The sequence below is a fragment of the Monodon monoceros genome, unplaced genomic scaffold (genome assembly GCF_005190385.1).
Source record: "Monodon monoceros isolate NGI ecotype Baffin Bay Population unplaced genomic scaffold, NGI_Narwhal_1 Super_Scaffold_18, whole genome shotgun sequence".
NCBI lineage: Eukaryota > Metazoa > Chordata > Mammalia > Artiodactyla > Monodontidae > Monodon > Monodon monoceros.
In genome coordinates, this window is record NW_021703774.1 from 57,566,534 (window position 1) to 57,589,368 (window position 22,835).

General features: G+C 41.5%; 1 protein-coding gene across 1 annotated transcript; it reads left to right on the plus strand.

The window, feature by feature from the left end:
* The first annotated feature begins 15,022 nt into the window (after positions 1-15,022).
* SELE (selectin E) lies at positions 15,023-22,404 on the plus strand. Its single transcript, XM_029229822.1, is given in 12 exon segments — positions 15,023-15,059; positions 15,635-16,021; positions 16,804-16,911; positions 17,555-17,740; positions 18,545-18,730; positions 18,840-19,028; positions 20,005-20,124; positions 20,159-20,401; positions 20,613-20,789; positions 21,351-21,461; positions 22,220-22,241; positions 22,347-22,404. Coding segments are annotated over 12 exon segments (1,824 nt in total).
* The last annotated feature ends 431 nt before the right edge of the window (positions 22,405-22,835 follow it).

The window sequence follows — 22,835 nt, forward strand, 5'->3', positions numbered from 1 at the left end:
GTACATGTAGGGTGTCATCCTTCTTCCTCTCAAGAAACCGTTTTACAGTAAGTCCCTTACATACGAACCTTCAAGTTGCGAGCCTTCAAAGATGCGCACATGGTTTGCACGTCCAGTCACGTAAGTTAGTTCGCGTGTCTGGCGTACATCGTGACGTGCCTGCATCCTCTACAAGTGGTGGTGCTTTTGCGTACTTTACTGTACAGCACTGTATAGAGTACAGCAGTACAGTATCTTTATTACAAGCCCAGGATGTCTGGAAGCAAGCGTAAAAGCAGTGGTTATTGTAGCTGGTACTGCTGAGAAGAGCCAAGCGATAACGATGGAAACATCGCTAGAGCTAGATCTGCAAAAGGACAACTTCATTGAACTTCCTTTCTGTGCAACATGAGGAGCTTACTAATGAAGACCTGATGGACTTGGAGGCCCAGAGGAAGGATGAAGAGAGACAAGAGGAAGAAGTAAGTGAAGAAGCGAAGAGATTCACGACGCAGGAAATGGCAAGGGGTTTTCTTTATTTGAGGAGGCACTGTTAGTTTTTGAGGCACAGGACCCCAATGTAGAATGGTACACGAAGGTTACAGCAGCCGTTCAGAATGCAATCCAGTGCTACTGTGTCATATATGATGAGAAAAAAAGAGCTACTACCCAGACATCACTGGATCACTTTTTCAAGAGGGTAGATGGAATTGAATCTAGCAAGGCAGAACCTGTGCCATCAACGTCAGGCGTGAGTGAAATTGCAGCTTGCCTGGCATCTCCTGTTGCTGACGATCCTTCACCTCTACCATCTCCCACCTCTTCTCCCTCCTCCCGTCAGTAACTCTTCTTGCCTGGTCACTTGATGCCAACCCCTGTATGCCAGCTGTTGTACTGAACTACTGTACTTTTCAAGGTACTGTACTGTAAGATTAAAAATGCTTTCTTTATATTTTGTGTTTGTTTTTTATGTATTATTTGTGTGAAAAGTATTACAAACCTATTATAGTACAATACTATACAGCCGATTGTGTTAGTTGGGTACCTAGGCTAACTTTGTTGGACTTATAACTGGACTTATGAATGCGCTCTTGGAACGGAACTCATTCATATGTAGGGGACTTAACGTACTCATCTCCTTATTTCATTTGGATTTCCTATAGCAAAGAAGCCCATTCATGTGTGTGGAATCAATTGTCTGTAGTATTTTCACATTGCAGCTTTGGGAAAACTCTTTGATTTGCGTTTGTCTTGGCCTTCCTGGTGTGCAGTTACTGCTGTAGAAAGTATTAATAGCTTCATTTCATATAAACATAACTTCCAAACGCTTATGTAGAGGACTAAAAATGTATCTGGTATTTAAGTAATCTGAACCAGTTCTGTAAGTGACTGTGTTTTGCATTACTGTGAAGATATGAAAGGGTAATTAACTACAATGTAAAGAGTGTTCTACATAACTTCTTAATTTCTACATTCTCTCCCTTACTCTTCTTCAAGGGTTTCCTTTCAGTAAGCAACTTTCCATGCTCTTAATGTATTCGTTTTTGGTAGGAATCCAGAAGTATTAGATTGAATGAAAAAGCATTTGACATTTCTGGGCTGAGAGTCACAAACTGAGATGCCTCTTGTGTCATAAATGATGGAGGTCTTGTGTATCTATAACAACAGAGAGTTTCCTTATTTGCTCTTCATTTGCTGCTGTTTAAGTTGACAGCTTCCCTTCCCAAGAAAAATTCACTTACACCTGCTGCCTTTGGAGTCCTGGTATTCACTGTACCATATAACAGAAGTAACGTGTTGCTGTCAGAATACAAGCATTGCTTTTGGCAAATTAAAGTGCATGTCATTTCCTAATACACTAAAAGGGGGAAATAAGCTAAAGTACACAAGTCTGAGTCTAAAACTTTAGTACTTTTCCATGCAGATTTGTACACATGTGAGAGGTTGTCCAGTGGTCTAGTGATTATTGTTTAGAGAGCTGGACCACTACTGTGTGTTGCTAATCATTGACTGTAGTTCCAAAAAAGCCTCGTGAAAATGTTATGCCCTATGTAACAGCAGAGTAACATAAAATTAAATTATATTTTATAAACCAAAAACATTATCTGTTAGACAAAGAAAATGCAAAAAATATATAGCTTTGCTTCAATTTTCTGAATATTTCAAGAGGGGGAAATGGCTCATTTCTGACATTCCAGACAATCGCCTTATTTGTGTTTTATTAGCGGGGATTATGGTCCACTCATATCTGAGAAAGTGTTTCATTTTCCTTGAGTCAGACAAGGCTCTCTTAATTAAGGGAAACATTCCACTCTTTAGAATCATAAAGACGCTCCTATGCAAATTACCTTTATCCAGACTGACTGGAGGCATCTTTTTATGAGATAAAGCTGAGCTTCTTAAAAATGTATTGCTCATCTCTTCCTCTCTTTCTATCTATTAAAAGCAGAGATGAAGCCTTGTCGGCTTCGTGAAACTGCCCTCTGTATTCCTGTAACACTCCCTAGAACATGACCCCTGGGGTTTTGAACGCTGTTTTCTCTCCAAAATCAACATTGTTGAACAACGAAAGGAACCTCTAAACATCAAAGGCCAAGGAAGACAACACCCAGAGAGCAAGGAAATTCCATTTTGAAAGTCAGCCCCAACTCTTCTTCCAGTCTCTTTTCTGGACAATGCATGCAAGCTCCCCATTTATCATTTCATAACCATGGATGCTCTGCCCCACATAAACATTAACTTTTCAGTCTGTAACCCTGGCAAACAAGATGAAGGAGATGTGGCTTATTACCCTGACTCCTCTGTCTTACACAGATGACTGTCGTGTTTAGACAAGACACAGAGAGGCAATGCCAGGGTGGCTAACTCAGGTGGGGTTTCCAAATTGGGACTCTTTTTTCTAGATGTCAAAAGACTGGTTTCTTACTTTTGCGCTTGCACTGTCCAGTTTTGATAGGAAGTTATAACTTCCTAGAATTTGTTGGGAAGGTTCAATATATTCTAGTAAAAGTTTAAGATATTTTAAAAAGTGTTTGCAGATACTGTACATCAGAGTGATTCTTTACTGAGATATCTTCTTTATGCCTTTAAACATAAAAAACATTTTAGCGATGCCTCTAATGTTTGAGCCTCATTATTTTCAGTGTGGAAATGTGCCCCTAGAGGGGCGCTCCCTGCTCTCCTGCGATCTGACTATCCACAGGGCTCTCAGCACAACGAGGGGTGTGGGTAAGCCTCATCAACCCTCTCACTTAGCTTCTCCAAGTTGGCACTCAATTTATTATTAGGAGATACTGAGGCTGGCAGCTTTTCCCAGATGCTTTTCTGTCTTTACATTGTGAAAAATTAAAGTGGAAAGAAGAGTGCACACACTTTTTTTAGGATGCCAACCTTTCTAAAACCTATGATTAGGACACATTAACAAATGTTTTACATGTTTCAAGTGACTTCATTCATTTTTTCATTCAACAAGTATCTGTGATTGTTTACTAAAAGCCAGGCTGAGTTGGAGGCTGGGGATATGATGACTAAAAAAATACTCTATGAGAAGGACATCGTTGTGATTTCCAAAGTTACCCCCATTTTTCAGTACAAATTTGGACACCAGCAACTAATGGACAGTAAGTAAAACTGGATTATAGAAAACATCATGTACTGGAAAATGACTTCTACAGTGAATTGGCCATTCCATCTCCTTCTCTTTCTTAAGAACAACTCAGTAAAATAAAATTCCAATTTATTGTTGGACAACAGTGTTGCACACATACATCACACGGGCCAAAAAATAAACAATAACCTCACAGACCAAAAGAAGTAAAAAAAAAAAAGAAGCTTTTACCTTTGGCCTTTTAAATCATCTTATACAAACCAAGTACTTATTGTACAGCTAAATATAAACACAAAAGATGTTACTAGAACGCTTGGAATAAGTTGCTTTTGCTCTTTTCACGAGTGTATTTTTTTTCTCATTTGAGATTAGAACAAACATGGGCACACCATAAGTAAAGTCAGAAGTAGGGCAGAAAACACTCTGAAGGTTGGTTTGGTCATCTGAGATCGTTAGAAATGGCTGACCCCTAACAATATGTACAAAAATATAAATAAAATTTACAAACACATTTTCCTTTTTGAAGCAGTTTCAAGAAAATAAGCAGGCACAAAAACAGACACAGAGATCAATGGAACAGTACTGGAAGTCTATAAATAAACCCATGCTAATATGGTCAATTAATCTTTGACAAGGGAGGCAAGAATATACAATGGGGAAAAGACAGCCTCTTTAATAAATGGTGTCTGGAAAACTGGACAGCAACATGCAAAAGAATCAAACTAGACCATTTCCCTAATACATATACAAAAAAACTCAAAATGGATTAAAGCCTTAAATGTAAGACTTGAAACCATAAGACCCCTAGAAGAAAACATAGTATGCTCTTTGACATTGATCCTAGCAATATTGTTTTTTGGATCTGTCTCAGGCAAGGGCAACAAAAACAAAAATAAACAAATGGAACTACATTAAACTAAAAAACTTTTGCACAGTGAAAGGAACCTTCAACAAAATGAGAAGGCAGCCTACTGAATGGAAGAAAATATTTGCAAATGATATATTCGATAAGGGGTTAATATCCAAATTATATAAAGAAATCACACAACTAAATATTTAAAAATCCAATTAAAAATGGGCAGAGAACTTGAATAGACATTTTTCCAAAGAAGACATACAGATGGCCAACAGACACATGAAAAGATGTTCAACATCATTAATCATCAGGGAAATGTAAATCAAAACCACAATGAGACATAACCTCACATCTGTCAGAATGGCTATTGTCAAAAAGACAACAAACAAATGGCAAATGTTGGCAAAGGTGTGGAGAAAAGGAAACGCTCTTACACTGTTGTTAGGAATATAAATTGGTGCAACCACTACAGAAAACAGTATGGAGGTTTCTCAAAAAATTAAAAATATTATTCGAAATATCATATGATCCAGCAATTCCACTTCTGGGTATTTACCCAAAGAAAACAAAAACAATAATTTAAAAAGATATATGCACCCCTATGTTCACTGCAGCATTATTTATAGCAGCCAAGATATAAAAGGAACCTAAATGTCCATGGATAGATGAATGGATAAAGCCTAGTATACAAACACACACACACACACACACACACACACACACACACACACAGGAATATTACTCACCCATGAAAAAGAATGAAATCTTGCCATATGTGACAGCATGGATGGGCTTAGAGGGTATTATGCTAAGTGAAATAAGTCAGAGAAAGACAAATACTATATGATTTTGTTTATACCTGGAATCTAAAAAACAAAACAAATGAACAAAGAAAACATAACTTAAGAATAGTAAGAAACAGACTTATAGATACATAGAGCAAACTGGTGGTTGCCAGAGGAGAAGGAGGTGGGGGGTTGAGTGAAATAGGTGAAGAGGATTAAGAGATACAAACTTCAACTTATAAAATGAGTAAGTTACAGAGGTGTAATATGTACCATAAGGAAGAGAGTTAATACTGTAATGATTTTGTATGGTGACAGATAGGTACTGGAGTTGTGGTGATCATTTCATAATGTATTTAATTGTTGGATCACCATGTTGTACACCTGAAACTAACACAATATTTTACAGTCAACTATATTTCAATTTAAATAAAAAGAAGAAAAAAAAGCAGAGCCTTAGAAATGTTGGTTCTTTATTCCTTCCCTGTTTCAAATTCATGTTACGGTTTTGGTCAGGTAATGGACAAGAAGTGTCCTCAGTGGGTGTGTTGCCCAAGGTGGGCTGACTGGCGGGACTCTGTCCAAAGGTGACCACGTTTAGATTCTGACACAGAATGATGAATAGGTCACAGTGGCTTTTTTTGTATTGTATTGTATTTGTTCATTTTCTTTTATTTATTTATTTTATCTTTATTTATTTATTTTTGGCTGCGTTGGGTCTTTGTTGCTGCGCGTGGGCTTTCTCTAGTTGCAGCCAGTAGGGGGGGCTACCCTTTGTTGCGGTGCACAGGCTTCTCACTGCGGTGGCTTCTCTTGTTTCAGAGCACAGGCTCTAGGCACGTGGGCTTCAGTAGTTGTGGCTCACGGGCTCTAGAGCACAGGTTCAGTAGTTGTGGCACGCAGGCTACATGTGGGATCTTTCCGGACCAGGGCTCAAACCTGTGTCCCCTGCATTGGCAGGCAGAGTCTTAACCACTGTGCCACCAGGGAAGCCCTATTTTTTTAAGTTTTAGTTTAACTTTTCCTTTTTTGCTGTGTAGTCCTCCTCATCAGTCTTCTGCTCTTGGTATCAGCATTGTCATCCTCATGATCTTCAACTGCCCATTTGCATGTAGCTGCCTCAGCCGCTTCATCTTCCTCTCCATTCTCTTCTTCACCATGTCTTTCATCTTCCTCCTCTTCCTCTTCCTCATCACTTTCTTCCTCTTCTTCACCTACATCTTGCTTCCTATTTTTCTCATTAGCATTCCCGCTAGCAAGTGTGGCTCCTCTATTCTCCCCCTCTCCACAATTTCCTTTTTCTCCTTCAGATCCTTGGTGGTGATCTTGCACCTGGTGACTATGGCTATGCCTGACATCGTGGGGCATGCCAGTGATTCCATGCAGTGGATTAAAATTGTTCAGTTGTTCAGTTAGTTATAGCAGAGGCAGTGTGGTAGCCAAGAACATAGACTTTGAAGTCAGTTAGGTCCTAGTTCTACCTCTACAGGCTATGAGATCTCAGGCAAGTTATTTAAACTCTCTAAACCTCAGGGTCCTCATCTGGAAAATGGGGATAGTAACACCTAGTTCCTAATGCTGTTATCATGATCAAATGACATGGTATATTTAAAGTTCTTAGTATTGCCTCTGGTGTGAAATGGCCAATTAATGATAGTTGCTAGATTAATAATAATAATTTTATTCAAGTAGTAGGATTGACAAAATGAAGTGTCTATGTATGGGATATCAGTTCACAGAGTGAAGGAGCAAGTGTGATATAAAAACTAACAGGGTTGGGGCTTCCCTGGTGGAGCAATGGTTGATAATCTGCCTGCTAATGCAGGGGACACGGGTTTGAGCCCTGGTCTGGGAGGATCCCACATGCCGCGGAGTGGCTGGGCCTGTGAGCCATAACTACTAAGCCTGCGCGTCTGGAGCCTGTGCTCCGCAACAAGAGAGGCCGCGATAGTAAGAGGCCCGTGCACCGCGATGGCCCCTGCTTGCCACAACTAGAGAAAGCCCTCGCACAGAAACGAAGACCCAACACAGCAAAAATAAATAAATTAATTAATAAACTCCTACCCCAACATCTTCTAAAAAAAACCAAAAAAACCCCCAAAAAACAGAGTGCAGGCCCTGCGCGCGCACGCACACACACACACACACACACACACACACACACAAACTAACAGGGTTGGGCTTCCCTGGTGGCGCAGTGGTTGGGAGTCCGCCTGCCAATGCAGGGGACATGGGTTCGTGCCCTGGTCTGGGAAGATCCCACATGCCGTGGAGCGGCTGGGCCCGTGAGCCATGGCCTCTGAGCCTGCGCGTCCGGAGCCTGTGCTCCGCAACAGGAGAGGCCACGGCAGTGAGAGGCCCACGTACCACGAAAAAAAAAAAAACTAAACTAAGAGGGTTGGGTTATTCAGGAAAGATGACTGCCCCAGGGGGTATGGGTGGGACGATGTATATAATGTATACATTTAATCCACACTTATATTTAATCCCCAGTTAAAGGTCTGGAACATCCTTGGATTCAGGGAATTTGTCCCACTTCCAAGCAGAGGAGATATAATAAGCACCAAGTCAGAAAGCACATCACAGCAGAATTGGCCTTAGCACACCAGCACTAATTTAGGCTAGCCACGCAGCTAGGTCCTGGATCGCATCTCTGTGAACAAGTGCCTACCCTGGTAGGCAAAATGCTAAATGTGTCCTCCTCAACCCCTACAACTTCCCATCTCCTCTTTGATTATCCAATCAAACACTAATCTAGGTACTGCTGGGAAGGGATTTTGCTGATGGAATTCAGTTATTAATGCATTGACCTTAAAATAGGGAGATTATCCTGGATAATCTGAATGAGCCCAGTGTAATCACACGAGCCCTTAGTAGTAGAATTGGAGACAGCAGAGTAAGGCAGAGAGATGTGGCAGAAGTCATAGGCCAACGAACGATGATGCAGAAGGGGAAGTTGGAGAGATTTGAGGAGAGGGACTCAAAACTGCCATTTTGGACAGTGAAGAGAGCCATAAGCCAGGGAATGAAAATGGCCTGAAGAGGATGAAAATGACTCCTGGCTGACAGCCAGCAAGGAAATAGGGACCCCAGTCCGACAACCACAAGTAACTGGATTCTACCAACAATTTGGATGACCTTGGAAGTAGATTTTTTCCCAGACTCTCTCAAGAAGAGCCCAACTGGCTGACATCTTGACTTTGGGAATGTGAAACCCAGAGCAGAGAAACCAGTTGACCCAACCTGTACTCCTGACCTACAGAAACAATGAAATAATAAATCTGGGTTGTTTTCAACCATCAGATTTGTAGTAATTTTACTAACATGCCTATTTTGTCCCAATACAGCATACAGATCATCCTTTAAAAACCCAGGTCAAATCATGTCATTTCCAACCATAAGCACCTGCATCTCTTTGTGGAGGGCTTTCTCTGGCCTCAGGAATCCACTTGGAAGAGCAGGATAATTAACCATGCCCTCCTAGGATCAGCCCCTAGCCAATGATGGACTGGAATCGGTAGATGCATTCCCCCCAGCTCCCTCACCACTCCTTGGGGATACTCTGAGGTGTCTCCCAGAGTTCTCTGGTGGGACTGAGTCTTGGTTCCCACAGTGGTAACCTGCTGATTAACACACCCTTTACTAGATTTGTCCCTTTCCCTGTCTCACTTCCTTACTCCCTTACTAGTGCTTCCTGGGATCACCTCCCAAATAAATGACTTGCACCTATGTCCTCGTCTCTGGGTCTGCTTCAGAAGGAACTCAACCTAAGACACTGAACTTATGAGCTGGCTGGAGGTACAGGAAGCCAAGCAGGTTGCTATAACATTTTTTTTTTTAATGTAAAAAACTAAGGTATATCTACCTTCTGAGGTTTCGATCTGAGCAGGCATGGAATCAACACAAAGGGCATGGGCTTTAGAATAACACAGGCGTGGATTTGAATCCCTGCTTGACCATGTATTAACTGAAAAAACACAGGCAAGTTACTTAACCTTTTGAGGTCTGTGTTTCATCCTCTGGAAAATGGAATTAATAATATCTACCTTTAATTTTGTGAAATTTGTATGAAGTAATGCATGTAATTAAATTAGTCTCTTCCTGTATTCATATGTTATGTCACAGTATGTTACAGACGGCAGGGACTGTAGTCAAACACCTTTAGTTCTAGATGGGAGATCTGAGACTTAGAGGCCAAGAAGCTTGCTCCAATTCACAGTGTTGGTGTTAAACTGAAGATTTTTTTGATAGTACATTCACAAGTTCAAAAATTAAAACTATATACAAGGGAAACAGCAGATCTTTTTATTCAAAAAGTGAAGAGGCGGGCTTCCCTGGTGGCGCAGTGGTTAAGAGTCCGCCTGCCGATGCAGGGGACATGGGTTCGTGCCCCAGTCTGGGAAGATCCCACGTGCCGCGGAGTGGCTGGGCCCGTGAGCCATGGCCGCTGAGTCTGCGTGTCCAGAGCCTGTGCTCCGCAACGGGAGAGGCCACAACACTGAGAGGCCCGCATACCGCAAAAAAAAAAAAAAAGTGACGAGGCCAGATTTTTCTCCTGATATAAGACACTGAGAGCAAAGCTAATAATCCTTTAGGAAACTTCTGGTTACAAAACAAGCAGCACGATGGCCAAGGAAAACAAGCAAGGAAGCTTTTCTAAAATCCAGGGGTATTTCCCCCTCTCTGTTAACAACTGACGGCAAACAGTCTGGCTACATTCAGGAAGGGCTCTTTCAGTGAACCAGCCCATCTGCAATTATTTCTCCTGCTTTGGGAATTCACCGCTGGAGTTGGCTCATTTTGAAGATATTCCCACTGTTAATTTTTGGATTCCAAAACAGAAAACGGAAGCTTCAAGATAAGGTGCTGCCAAGCAGGAAGCAAGGAAACACATTAGAACTGAAGTCTCAGAATCATGCCAGAAGTTTTAAAAGGGAAATTAGTGGAAATTACAGAGTCCTCTTGAATCAGACAAGAAAGGAGACTAACTTAATATATACCGACTTATGGTACTTCTTTAGAGCTATTCTCTTCCTTTGGTTAAAACCCATTTACTTTCCATGTATGAGAAGTCAAAACATCGACTCATCCTAAATATATTCTGAATTTGCCCAACACTCTTACAAATGGTGCCTCTAGTCTTCCAGTAGAGAGGGTGTCAGTAACTGCAGTGACATTTTGGTCAAAATTGTACTTAGAGCTGAGCACCAGCCATGGGGTCTTGATATTCTCTCCCAAATTAGGTGACCCTGGGCCAATATACCTCAAAGTGTGGTAGGATTTGGGTATCTGTATCAGAATTACCTGAATATTCATTTAAAGTACGGATTCCTGGTCCCTGGGTGTGGGAGTGCAGACAGACAGCCCAGGTCTCCTACTTGACCCAGGTGTTCTGAGATAGCTACGCATCCAAAGAAGTGAACATGCCTTTCTGGAGAATGACTTTAGAGGGAACCAGACTAATTTTCTATCAAATATGCTTATGTTTCAGTCAAGCAAGAAATGCCATTCTACACCATGATGGCATACTGTTATTAATTTTATTTCACAATTTTGGGTGTGCAAGAAATATCATATTTGTATCCTGCAAATAGTATTGAATCTTTATTGGGATTTCGTCTCCCTACCTTAGACTCTACAGAAGTACTTTAGATGTTAGCAGAGTCGAACTTGGGGGGAAGTTACCAAAGCTTTCAAAAATAAGCACCTAGCGACACTGCCCAGAGATGAGGGAACCAAGAACCACTGTCCATGCTTCATAGTTCCCTTCAGCACTGAGGAACCAAAGCTAAATTCACACTTTAATAGATGGTCTTGCCACATGTGCTTATGGCCGATGCTACTTCCCATTAAACCCAATAATCTCCTGTCCGTGGCTTTTATTTGTCCTTATGTATGGAAGGTGAACAGGATGGCCTTGAGTAACACTGTAACATTTGCCTTGGGAACCCTAACCTTCTCTTTCTGGCTTTCCCTCACTCCCTCAGGGACATCCCATCACCATAAAGGTGAGAATGAGTTGGCCTGGGCACAGAAGCAAAAGCGGTTAATGTCCTTGGTGCCCCATTACAGGACGTGGAGGAGAGGCCAGGGCACTTCCAGGAAAAGGGATGATAAAGCCAGGAAGGGCGGCACCTCAGAGACAAAATAGCCCTGGTGGTGGAGCCTGGGGTGTGCCTGTGCTTGCAGCATCTTCTTTCCTTTTCTCTTTGCCTCTCCAAGTTGGAGATTGTAACGGGTGTCCATATGAGGCCAGGGTTGAAAATGGAGCAGTCCAGGGACAGCCGGCTACATCTTCTGAGCTTGGGAGACTCAATAGGGCCTTGAGGGACCTCTAATCAGCCTGCTACTTGGGACATTAGGTTTATTTGAGGAAGAGGAGATAATATTCAACACCCCCAGTTATTCAACGCTCACCTAATTTCCTCTTCAACTCATTCTTCCATCCCCAAAATGAGGGTGCCCCTCATCAGATCAGAAAAAGCAGGTGAAGAAGCTACAGTCCAGCTGTCAGCCCCTCACAGTGCTGGCGTCTCCCTATGAGAGGCAAACTAGGTCTGTCTATGACCTCTTCAGCAGCCCTGGAGCCTGAAGAAAGCCCCTCAGCTCCTAGCAGCCAGGTACATGATCTGTGGTCCCAACCTCAGGTGGCAGGGATGTGGAAAATATTCTGGGAGAATGCAGGATAACTATAAGGGTGAGTGAGTTTGGAATGTTACACCTCTGGTAGTGACAGCAACAACAATAATAATAATAAATTACCTTTACTCACAATCTCTTCGACTCCTTATTTCTCTTATCCTTCTTTTTAGGTATTGGGTTCTGTCCCTGAAGTTCTCTCAGTGTAAATTTAAAATATTTTACCCTTTAGCCATAGGGAGAATCTGCTTTTGAATCAGGATCTCCTGGAAAGTGTGACCTAGGGATCAAAACTTTTCCTAGGTATAGCTCAGCCTGCCTTGCTTGTATCTTCATCCACTTTTCCCCCATAGTTGAGAACCTAGGGTCCTTTTTCACTGCATTGTCTGTCTACTGCTTACTGCCCCTTGGTTCCCTTCCTGCCTTTATGTCTTGGAAGCCAGGACACAGCCCTCTTGGTGGAGAGCTGGGATGATCTCATTGCTCTTGGGAAGAAGAGAGATATTGGAGACTTGGGAAGAACAGGGAAGCGCATCGTGGGGCAAAATAACAAGAGAAACTGTGCTTTGGGATAGCAGTTAAGGAAGCTGGCTCTGGAGACTGACTGCCTGGGTTTCAAGTCCTTAGCTCTGTGTTTTTGGATGAGATAGGTATAATCCTTGGTTCCCCAACTTCCTCATCTGTATCATGGGGATGATAAGAGTGCCTATTCATAAGAGGCTGTTGTAAGAATTAAATAATCATCTAGATGAATATGCAAAGAAGCTTAGAACAGGGCCTGGCACGTAGTAAGCGCTCAGTAGATGCTACAGATTATAACTGGGCTGGGGGGGGGGTGTCCAGGACATATATTTGCAAATGAAATAGGGACTGTACCACCATTGGGGCTATTTTTAGATATTTGTGAAAGGAAAGAGACCAACTATAAACTTAATTTAGTTATGAAAAATCATAATAGTAAATGTAGTTATCTAGGGCTGTTTATGACTAATTTCCATCTTCAAAATAATTATTAGGTACTTTATTAGTGTGTCAGATAAATTTTAAGATCTGCCTACAGTACGCATTTTTTAATGGCAAATGATATGTTCGCAACTTATTAAAAAATAAAATATATACAGATTACGTATTAACCCAGCTTCACATCCTTCTCTGAAATCTAAATAAACACTTGTGACTGACTGCTCTTCCACATTTACCGAGCCATAGCGATCACATTACATAAGTAAAGTCTGATTAAAAAAAATAATGTCAGTATCTAGAAAATATAAGACAGCGGGAGGTGGATGATAACATCTCTGTTCAGAGCCAGGCAGTTTTAGGAGTTAAATTAGCTAACTGGGTTATTTATTTAATTTTTAAAATCAGTTGTACTCATTGGAATTTTTCTTCTCTTTGCCTGTTTGGCTTAGGTCTTTATGTGCATAGAAAGAGCCAGGGCTAACATGTGTAATGACACAAATTAACCTATTATTCCCCCCCTCATTCCCCTGCCACTACTACTTCATGCCTGCTTAGAGTACATTCTTAGATGTCCTATTCTAAAAACTGTAATTCTAGAATATTAGCTTCACTTGATCTCTATAGAGCATGGAAAGTAAAAGATTCCCATTTACTGTCTCTACTGTTTGAATTAAACAAGATGCAGAGATGGGGAATGGTGATTGTATACAACTGCCCAAAAGAAATGTCAGTATAAAGAGCGGGAATCAGTGATATTACATATATATATAATATATATATATTATATATATATACCCTTCAGTTGCATTTAGACACAGAATTCTTTAAACTCTGTTCTTTTTACTATAAAAGTAATAGAGGGTCATTGCAAAAACTGGGAAAACCTGAAAATAAACATGAAAGTTATAAAAATAACCCCTGAATCCTGCCATCTAGAAATCCATTGTTAACATTTTGATACATTTTTTATGTTTTTGCAATTCACATTAAAAAATTTTAAACCAAATTTGGGTAAATTAAACACGAGTATATATAGTTTTCATCTTTTTTTTCTCACTGAACAAATCATGAATGTTTTCCCGACAGGAATATCTAAGTCTGTTTCCCATTTTTCTTATATTTAAGAAACAAGGCATTATTTCAGACATTTAAGTGGGAGATATTGTTTCTAGTAATTTAGCCATAACTATGCACAGAATCTGAGGATTAACATTTACTTCATGATTCATTCCAATGAGGTACTGTACCTTAAAATGGATTGAGTTGGTAAGTGAGAAAGAGAAAAAAAGTGAGTGATGACATAATTGACTGCTATGGGGTGGGAAAATTGAGGGTAATAGTCCAGAGATGACACAACTATTCTTAGTTTGCTTAGGGTGATGAAATTCTGATTGCTACCACAATTTCAGGAGAGGGACTACTAATAAGCAAAGTTAAAAAAAATTTTAAAGACATAGCTTTTATGTTTTGGGGATTAAAACCATGCATTTGTGTCATATTAATAGAATTCATGTAAAATTAAAAGGTATGTAAAAAAGGAGAATTCATTTTGACATCATTGTAATTTTTTGCATTATGGATATTCCTGGGAAACTTTTTGGATGCTGTCTGGGAATTCCTCTTTACTGGCTTTGGACATATCCTCCTATTACTCACAGGAAGTGTCGTTCTATAAAGCAGCTCCAGCAGGAGCAGAGCTCCACTGTTCTTGGCTGACCTCGCATCAGAACTGCAAGAGTGGCACGAGACAGAAGCAGCAGCAACTCGGGAGGAATCTGACACCGAAACAACTGCTTCACCGAACAGGTAAGTGCAAGAAGTCTTTTACTTAACTGATCTGGCCATGAAACCCAGATTATTAATATGAACAGATAGTCAAGAAGCCTTTGATAAAAGATCTGTGCAAGCTCTTATTGTATTCAGACAAGTTAAAACCTGGCTTTTCTCTTTGACCTAAATGATGAGAATCTTAACTTTTATATGTATTCATTTGGGTAAACTTCTTTGAAGTGAAGATGGTGGCAAAAGATTTCAATCCTTTATCTGAAAATCTTATGATGTCGCTATACGCATCATTGTAGAATGATTTGAGTAACTGGTAGCCTGGCACTTCATTCTATAATTAATTTTGTACTTTCGCCCCCAGAAAAGCATTTCAAGTCTAACCTTGGGATCAAAAGAAGCCTTGAAGTCATGATTGCTTCACAGTTTCTCTCTGCTCTCACTTTTGGTAAGTCAATGCCCGTAGTTAGAAAAGGGTTTCTTATCCTTGGCACTACTGACATTTTGGACCAGATAAGTCTTCCTTGTGGGGGCTGTCCTGTGCATTGTAGGTTGTTTAGCACCATTCCTGGCCTCTCCTCACAATGTGTTGTGCCCTGGGCTAGGAGCAATTTACCTCATTGTGTCTCAGCTTCCTTACATATAAAGAGTTGATCATAAATAACCTATTTCCCAGAGGCATTTTGAGGATTCAGTATTGTGGTTCACGTAAAGTGCCTCCGACAGTGCGTATTTAGTGCCCCCAAAAGCTTAGTTATTCTGATTATTATTCTACTATTAGGTAGGTATATTGGGTAGGTTATGGTGGGTGAAGCACCAAGTGGAAGGGCAACCACAAAAGAGATACACAGTAAATGGTAGTTTCTCCATTCGTACCCATTCTTACTTTGGAAAAGGTGAAAAAAGGTTGAGTCAACCCAAAGGCCACTAGATGCCAAAAAAAAGACAACAAAAGGTCCAGTTAACAGAGTCAAACCATAGCAGGACTAAACTTTCCCATTCCTTTCACATTTTCCCCCTTAGTGCTTCTCCTGTTTAAAGAAAGTGGAGCCTGGTCTTACAACGCCTCCACGGAACCCATGACGTTTGATGAGGCCAGTGCTTATTGCCAGCAAAGGTACACACATCTGGTTGCAATTCAAAACCAGGAAGAGATTAAACACCTGAACTCCGCATTCAGCTATTCACCAAGTTATTACTGGATCGGAATCAGAAAGGTCAACGATACATGGACCTGGATAGGGACCCAGAAGCCTTTGACTGAAGAGGCCACAAACTGGGCTCCAGGTGAACCAAACAATAAGCAAAGCAAGGAGGATTGTGTAGAGATCTACATCAAGAGAGAAAAGGACTCGGGCAAGTGGAACGATGAGAGATGCAGCAAAAAGAAGCTAGCCTTGTGCTACACAGGTAGGGAGTTTGTGGCAGCAGTGGGAGGGAGATTCAGTGTGTGAGCATCTTGACAGATTGTGGACTGTATGCAAAACCTGGTCTCTATTGTGGGAATTTTATGTTCTAAAAGATACGGTTTTAAAACATTCTATTTGATGTTTTAAAACAGAATGTGTTTTTGCTTCTTTGTGTGAATGTAGACAAGAATGTATGTATTTATGTATACATATATGCATATATATAGGTCTATACTTATATACAGTGTGTGTACAAACACATGATACATTTTTAGCTACCTGTTGTTTATGTGCCAAAGGGGAACTCTCTTTAGAGTTTGTGATAAAGGGAATTTTCTATTTGGGGAGCCAGTTACAGCTATACCCCTGACATTAACATCAAGGTTTAAAATGGTTGAGCCTAGGGCTTCCCTGGTGGCACAGTGGTTGGGAGTCCGCCTGCCGGTGCAAGGGACACGGGTTCGTGCCCCAGTCCGGGAGGATCCCACATGCCACGGAGCGGCTGGGCCCGTGAGCCGTGGCCGCTGAGCCTGCGCGTCCGGAGCCTGTGCTCTGCAACGGGAGAGGCCACAGCAGTGAGAGGCCCACGTAGCGCAAAAGAAAAAAAAAAAAAATGGTTGAGCCTAAAACTCAGCTTTGGCATTTCATCAAGTACTTCTGTTAAAATCTCTGGCACTCTGTATCATTGGTGACATCCCCGTTACACACTATTGACCCTGAATTCCTAAAGAAACTCATTTGAAGCCCAATAACAATCGTCATCACAGACTGTCTTTTCCACAGCTGCCTGTACCCCGACATCCTGCAGCGGCCACGGTGACTGTAGAGAGACCATCAACAGCTACACTTGTCAGTGCCACCCCGGCTTCAAGGGACTCAAGTGTGAGCAAGGTAAGGCTTGGTCTCACCTTTTCCTTCGCTAGAGATGGTAGGAGGATTTTGTGTCCAAGCTGGCTTTGGAGTCAGGTCTGCATGCCTTCCCTTCCCTGGGGCATATGGTTTCAGAAGGTGGTTAAGAGCTGAGGCTATGAAGTCAGACCCTCCTGGCTTTGAATCCCAGATTCACCACTTATTAATTACAGCACCTTGACAACATAGTTAAATTCTCTGAGTCCCAGTTTTCTCATTGTAAAATGAGGACAATATAGTACCAACTTCACAGGCTTATGGTTTGGATGATGTGAACAAATGCAGACACAACATTTTCAGAGTGCCTGCTATTCAATAAACAGTAGTGGGCTTCCCTGGTGGTGCAGTGGTTGAGAGTCCACCTGCCGATGCAGGGGACGTGGGTTTGTGCCCCGGTCCGGGAGGATCCCACATGCCGCGGAGCGGCTGGGCCCGTGAGCCATGGCTGCTGAGCCTGCGCGTCCGGAGCCTGTGCTCTGCAACGGGAGAGGCCACAGCAGTGAGAGGCCCGCGTACCGCAAAAAAGAAAAAAAAAAAGGTCAATAAACAGTAGTTATAGTTTCCAGGGTTCTTCCCACCTGATAAGGTGAGAGAGGAGAAGAATTGATTTGGTTTCCCTTTTCAGTTGTGACCTGTCAGGCACAGGAAGCCCCTGAGCATGGAAGCCTGGTTTGCAACGACCCTTTGGGGAAATTCAGCTACAATTCTTCCTGCTCTGTCAGCTGTGGGGAGGGCTATCTCCCAAGCAGCCCGGAGGCCACACAGTGCACTTCCTCCGGAGAATGGAGTGTTCCTCTTCCAGCCTGCAATGGTAAGTCTCTCTCAGAAGGCATAGAACATTCTCTAGCTCATCCCTCATCGTCTTACTTTTTATCCAGTTTATACCATTTTCAGCACGTCAGGGACAGTTCTTTTAAACTTGTCCTAATTAAACAAGTTCTAATTAAACTTGTTCTCTTGGCCAATATATATGGCCAGTATGGTACCGGCTGGCTTTGAGAGAGGTTTTGATCCTATGTTTGACATAAGTGTTTCTGAGGTTCTGGTGATTTGTAAGAAAACACATAAAACAGTGGAACCATACTCTTAACATCTTAATGACTTTCCCCTTTCTCTGTTTAACCTCACCCGTGCAACTGGACCAATTTAAAAGCATGATAATCAAGCCGCCTCAATATACCCTTTTCTCTCTGTCTTATATTTCTAGGCCAAAGACAAAAAAATTCTTTCCTCCAGGTCATGCTGGGTTAAAATAAATGAATGTTCTGTGTACGTCGGGATTGTTTTTTTTTTTTAATCACTAGTCATAAATCCTGATCTAGAATATGTTATTTTTCTTTGTTTTTGCCTTATGTAAAATAGATCAGAGACCTGATGAGAGATCTGATAAAATAGATCAGAAACCACTTAGCATAGTCAGAGTCAATCAGAGAAGATGAAAATATCAAGAAAAAAGCATAAAAACTTTATTGGGTGTGCGCTTGTCCCCAAGGATGAACGCAGGGCTTTGGGAATCTACCCTCTGATCTATCTTACTGTATTATAAATTCCAGTTTAATAAGAAGTGAATATGTCACTCTTCTGTAAAGTTCATGGTGTTCTTTCAAATCCCCAGTGGCTAAGTGTGATGCTTTGTCAAATCCTGTCAATGGAGTTGTGAAATGTTTCCAAAGCCACGGAAGCTTCCTGTGGAACACCACCTGTGAATTTGAGTGTAATGAAGGATATAAACTCACTGGACCCCAGCACCTGCAGTGTATCTCCTCTGGGATTTGGGACCACAAGAAACCAACATGTAAAGGTACAGTGGTTCTACATCAGGGTTTATATTGTAAACATTCTTTTTTCTCAACCTATACTCCAAATGGGTAAGCCAGACCTGCTAATGTAAATTGGGACATGTGTTACAGCTGTGACATGTGATGCCATCAGCCATCCTCAGAATGGCACAGTGAGCTGTAGCCACTCCCCTGCTGGAGAGTTCACCTATAAGTCATCCTGCCACTTCAACTGTGCAGAAGGCTTCGTGTTGCAGGGGCCAGCCCAGGTTGAATGCACTACCCAGGGGCAATGGACACAGCAGGTCCCAGTTTGTGAAGGTAAGCCTGAGAGTCTCCTTTACACTCTCCCTTTCTCAAAGAGCAGCAGTCTTCAAATGTGAAGCACTGAAAATGAAACCTGATGCCTACTTTAACTATAGTAATCAGATCTGATGGGCAACATTCATCTTATATTTTTGAGATGCATATAAAAGAACTGTCCAGGGAAAGGATTGTATGTAGTAAGAGTGGATGCTTTGCTGGTTTCTTAACTGTACTGGACTAATATAACTTTATAGACATTGGCACGGAGTAAGCAGAAATCTTAATCTGAAGGGAAATCACATTAGAAAATTTACAAAGTAGGATTATGAGAACATGACTTGATTCCAAAGTACTTGTCATACCTTTCTTCTGAAATTGCTCATAACTAGCAGTGATGAAAATGTTTCAAGTGTGGTGTCAGATATAGAGACACCCTTAATATATACGTAAGCGCTAAAATTTAGTTTAATTTAATTTAATAAAGCAAGATCAAGAACATTGAAAGCAAGCAGTTTTCACTATCAGGAACTGGCATTTTTGTAGCCAAATACAGCACAGAATGATTTACAGTGGCAAAAAGACACAAGACAAAAACCAAACTGCAAAGCAGACAAATTTTATGTGGCTGCCTTCTTATCCTCCTTTCTTTTTGGCCTCATCTGTCAGCATCCAGGACCCATAAGTTGCTCCCTGATTACATAAAATCTTTCTCCTAACCCTGACTTCTTTCACATATCAGAACAGAGCTCAGGAACCACTGGTCCTGTTAAAGGCTGTCCTTTAATTAGTACCCCTGTCAGTGAAGGGACTGGAATTCAAAGAAAACACAGCCATCGTCCCACTTGTCCAGGGACTAATGAAGAGTCTTGAATTCTCTGAGTGTTCCTTTGTCCAAAGTGATCTGGGTTCAGTCGTCAAATGCCACGTACTATCCAGTTCCACTACGTTATTCTCTGACCATAATTTTGGTAGCTCTGCTTTCCCGTGAAAGCTTTGTCCAGCCCAGAGAGAGGCTACATGAGTTGTCTTCTGAAAGACAACTAGTCTAATGTTTCTAGTACTTCTGAAAATTTCCAAAGTGGGTCCATGGGTGAGTTTTCCTGTGAGCACTGTTGAAGAGCTAGGGACTTGGTTACCTTGGGAAGCCTGTTGCTGCCCGATAAAAACAAACTTCTAATGTACTCACTCATGTCTTCCAGCTGTGAAATGTGATGCTATCCCTCAGCCCAGAAGTGGTTCAGTGAACTGTACCCATTCCCCCACTGGAGAGTTTACCTACAAGTCCTCCTGTGCCATCAGCTGTGAGGAAGGCTTTGAATTACATGGATCGGCTCAACTTGAGTGCACATCTCAGGGACAGTGGACACAGGAGGTCCCCTCCTGCCAAGGTAGGACTGAATTCAATCTTTAAAGGAGTATAGGTCAAGTGCCTTAAAACATTTCTGAACCTAGATTGCCCCAAGGGACTTGATCCTAATTTCCTACATGCTGAAAACTAAGTAGTGCTTATAAGTTACACTTATTGGTGACTTTTCTGCCAGTTTTAAAATTTTTCCAGTAGATTTTTCTTAACCTCTACCCATGTCCTATCATTTACAGTGGTACAATGTTCAAGTTTGGAGGTTCCCGGAAAGATCGACATAAACTGCAGTGGGGAGCCTGTGTTTGGCACCAAGTGTACATTTGCATGTCCTGAAGGATGGACGCTCAATGGCTCTGCGGCTCTGACATGTGGTGCCACAGGACACTGGTCTGGGATGCTGCCTACCTGTGAAGGTGAAGCATTGATTGATGGTGGTTGTCTGGGGGACAAGAGAGAAGAAAGGGAGCTAAGAAAGGAAGCTATCTGGCTACAGTAATGAACTACCCAGTATATCCAAACCAGAAAGGTCAGAAAGGTTACCCAGGTTAACATTAATGGATGGACATTTCATTTTATGGGGATAAAGAGAAAACAGAAGAAGTGACATGTCAATGGAATTTTGATAAAAGGAGAGCTAGTGGGAAAAGTTGGGGGGTGGGAAGGGAAATGAGAGAGAGAGTGAGAAAGAGAGAGAGAGAGAGAGAGAGAGAGAGAGAGGTTAACCAAGGTGTGCTGTGAAAGCTTGGTAGGTTAGAGCTCTGCCTAGCCAGGCTGGGAGATAAGCTCGCAAAAGGTGGTTTGGGGCTGATCTCTAAGGCCTTTAGTACCATGTCTCTGCCTCATGTATTGAACTAGATGACTCTTCTGCTTTGTACCCTGTAATCAGTGCACAAAGAAAAGGGCAAATGGACAGAACAGAAAGACTTTGAATTTAATTCCTTCTCATGACAGTTTACCCCCCTCTGTTTCCTTAGCTCCTTCTAAGTCCCAAACTCCCTTGGCAGTTGGACTTTCTGCTGCTGGGGTCTCCCTCATGACATTAGCATCATTTCTCCTCTGGCTTCTGAAACGCCTTCAGAAGAAAGGTAAGGGCATTTATGAATGTACTCCAAAAAGGTTTTTTGAAAAAAATTATTTTCTCATTGATGAGTCATGTTATCTCTCACAGATTTAAAAAGTAATTAGAATCTAGCCACTAGTCATTAAACACTAATAAACTGCAGGGTAATTAAGCAGAAGTCTTAGGGAAAGAGTTTCAGGAAATACAAATGTTAGTGTGCTAACATGGTACAACTCCAGGGGATGCTATTCACGTTGAATGCTGTGGTCTCCCTGGGAGTTGTTGCAATGAGGCTGCCATAATTAGGGGTCCTGGGAAAAATCAATAAAATGTTTCCAAAAATTTTATTTGGAATACAGGCTTAAATATGGGAGTATCTCAGGGGATATGCAAACACATCTAGCCACACTCCTGGTTTGTTTGCCCTACAGAGTCTTTAACATTTTTTGAATTAAGTTCTGACATTTACAGAATAGGAAATTTCACATGTAATCCAGATCTGAGATTTCTCATGGCAAATTGGAAGACAGCAGAACCTGGCAAGCAGAGCATGTTGCTATCCGCTTGCATTAGGAAGCTGCTGTGTCCTTTGCATGAGTGTGCACTTTGCATCCCCTGCCCTGCCCCCTTGTTGCCACCAAGCTGTGTCTGGGCTCTGATAATTACAGGGGCCGTGTAGGTACTGAGTTTGCAACCCCTGATGAAAAGAGTCATATTGTTTCAGGATTTAATGTATCCTTAAAAGTCATTTAGTCTAAATGAATGGTTTTCTTTCTCTTGCAGCAAAAAAATTTGTTCCTGCCAGGTAAGCTGCACTCTTGTATAAAGCATGCCATTGAACATTTTACACATTTTTCTCTCTTCATGCTGGAAACCAGTGCTTTACTTAGTGTTCTCATGTATTCCACAGTAGCTGCCAAAGCCTTCAATCAGATGGATCCTACCAAACGATTTCCGAGTTAATTTAAGTCCAAAGGAATCAGGTAAGACTTGAAAATCACATATGGTTTTGAAAGAAGATATCTTCTCTACATGTTCTGTTGCTCCTGGAACCTTCTGAACCTGCAGTGTCTAGGGAGGAAATCACCACCTTCATGTTATTTTAGGGAAAGTTGTTTCATGTTTTTGTCGGAGGAGAGGAAAGGAACAAGGATCTGGCCTTTATGGAGTCATTTCATTTATGAACATGAATAATAATAATAGCTAACCTTATATGGCACTTACTATGTTCTAGGAACCGTTCTAAGCTAGGAATTATATGAGATAAGGGCTATTGTATTTATTATTATATAGATGAAGAAAATGAGGCACAGAGAACTTAATGCCTAAAATCTCAAAACTAGTAAGTGGTATAGCCAGGATTCACACCCAGGCAGTCTGGCTCTAAAATCTGTGTTCT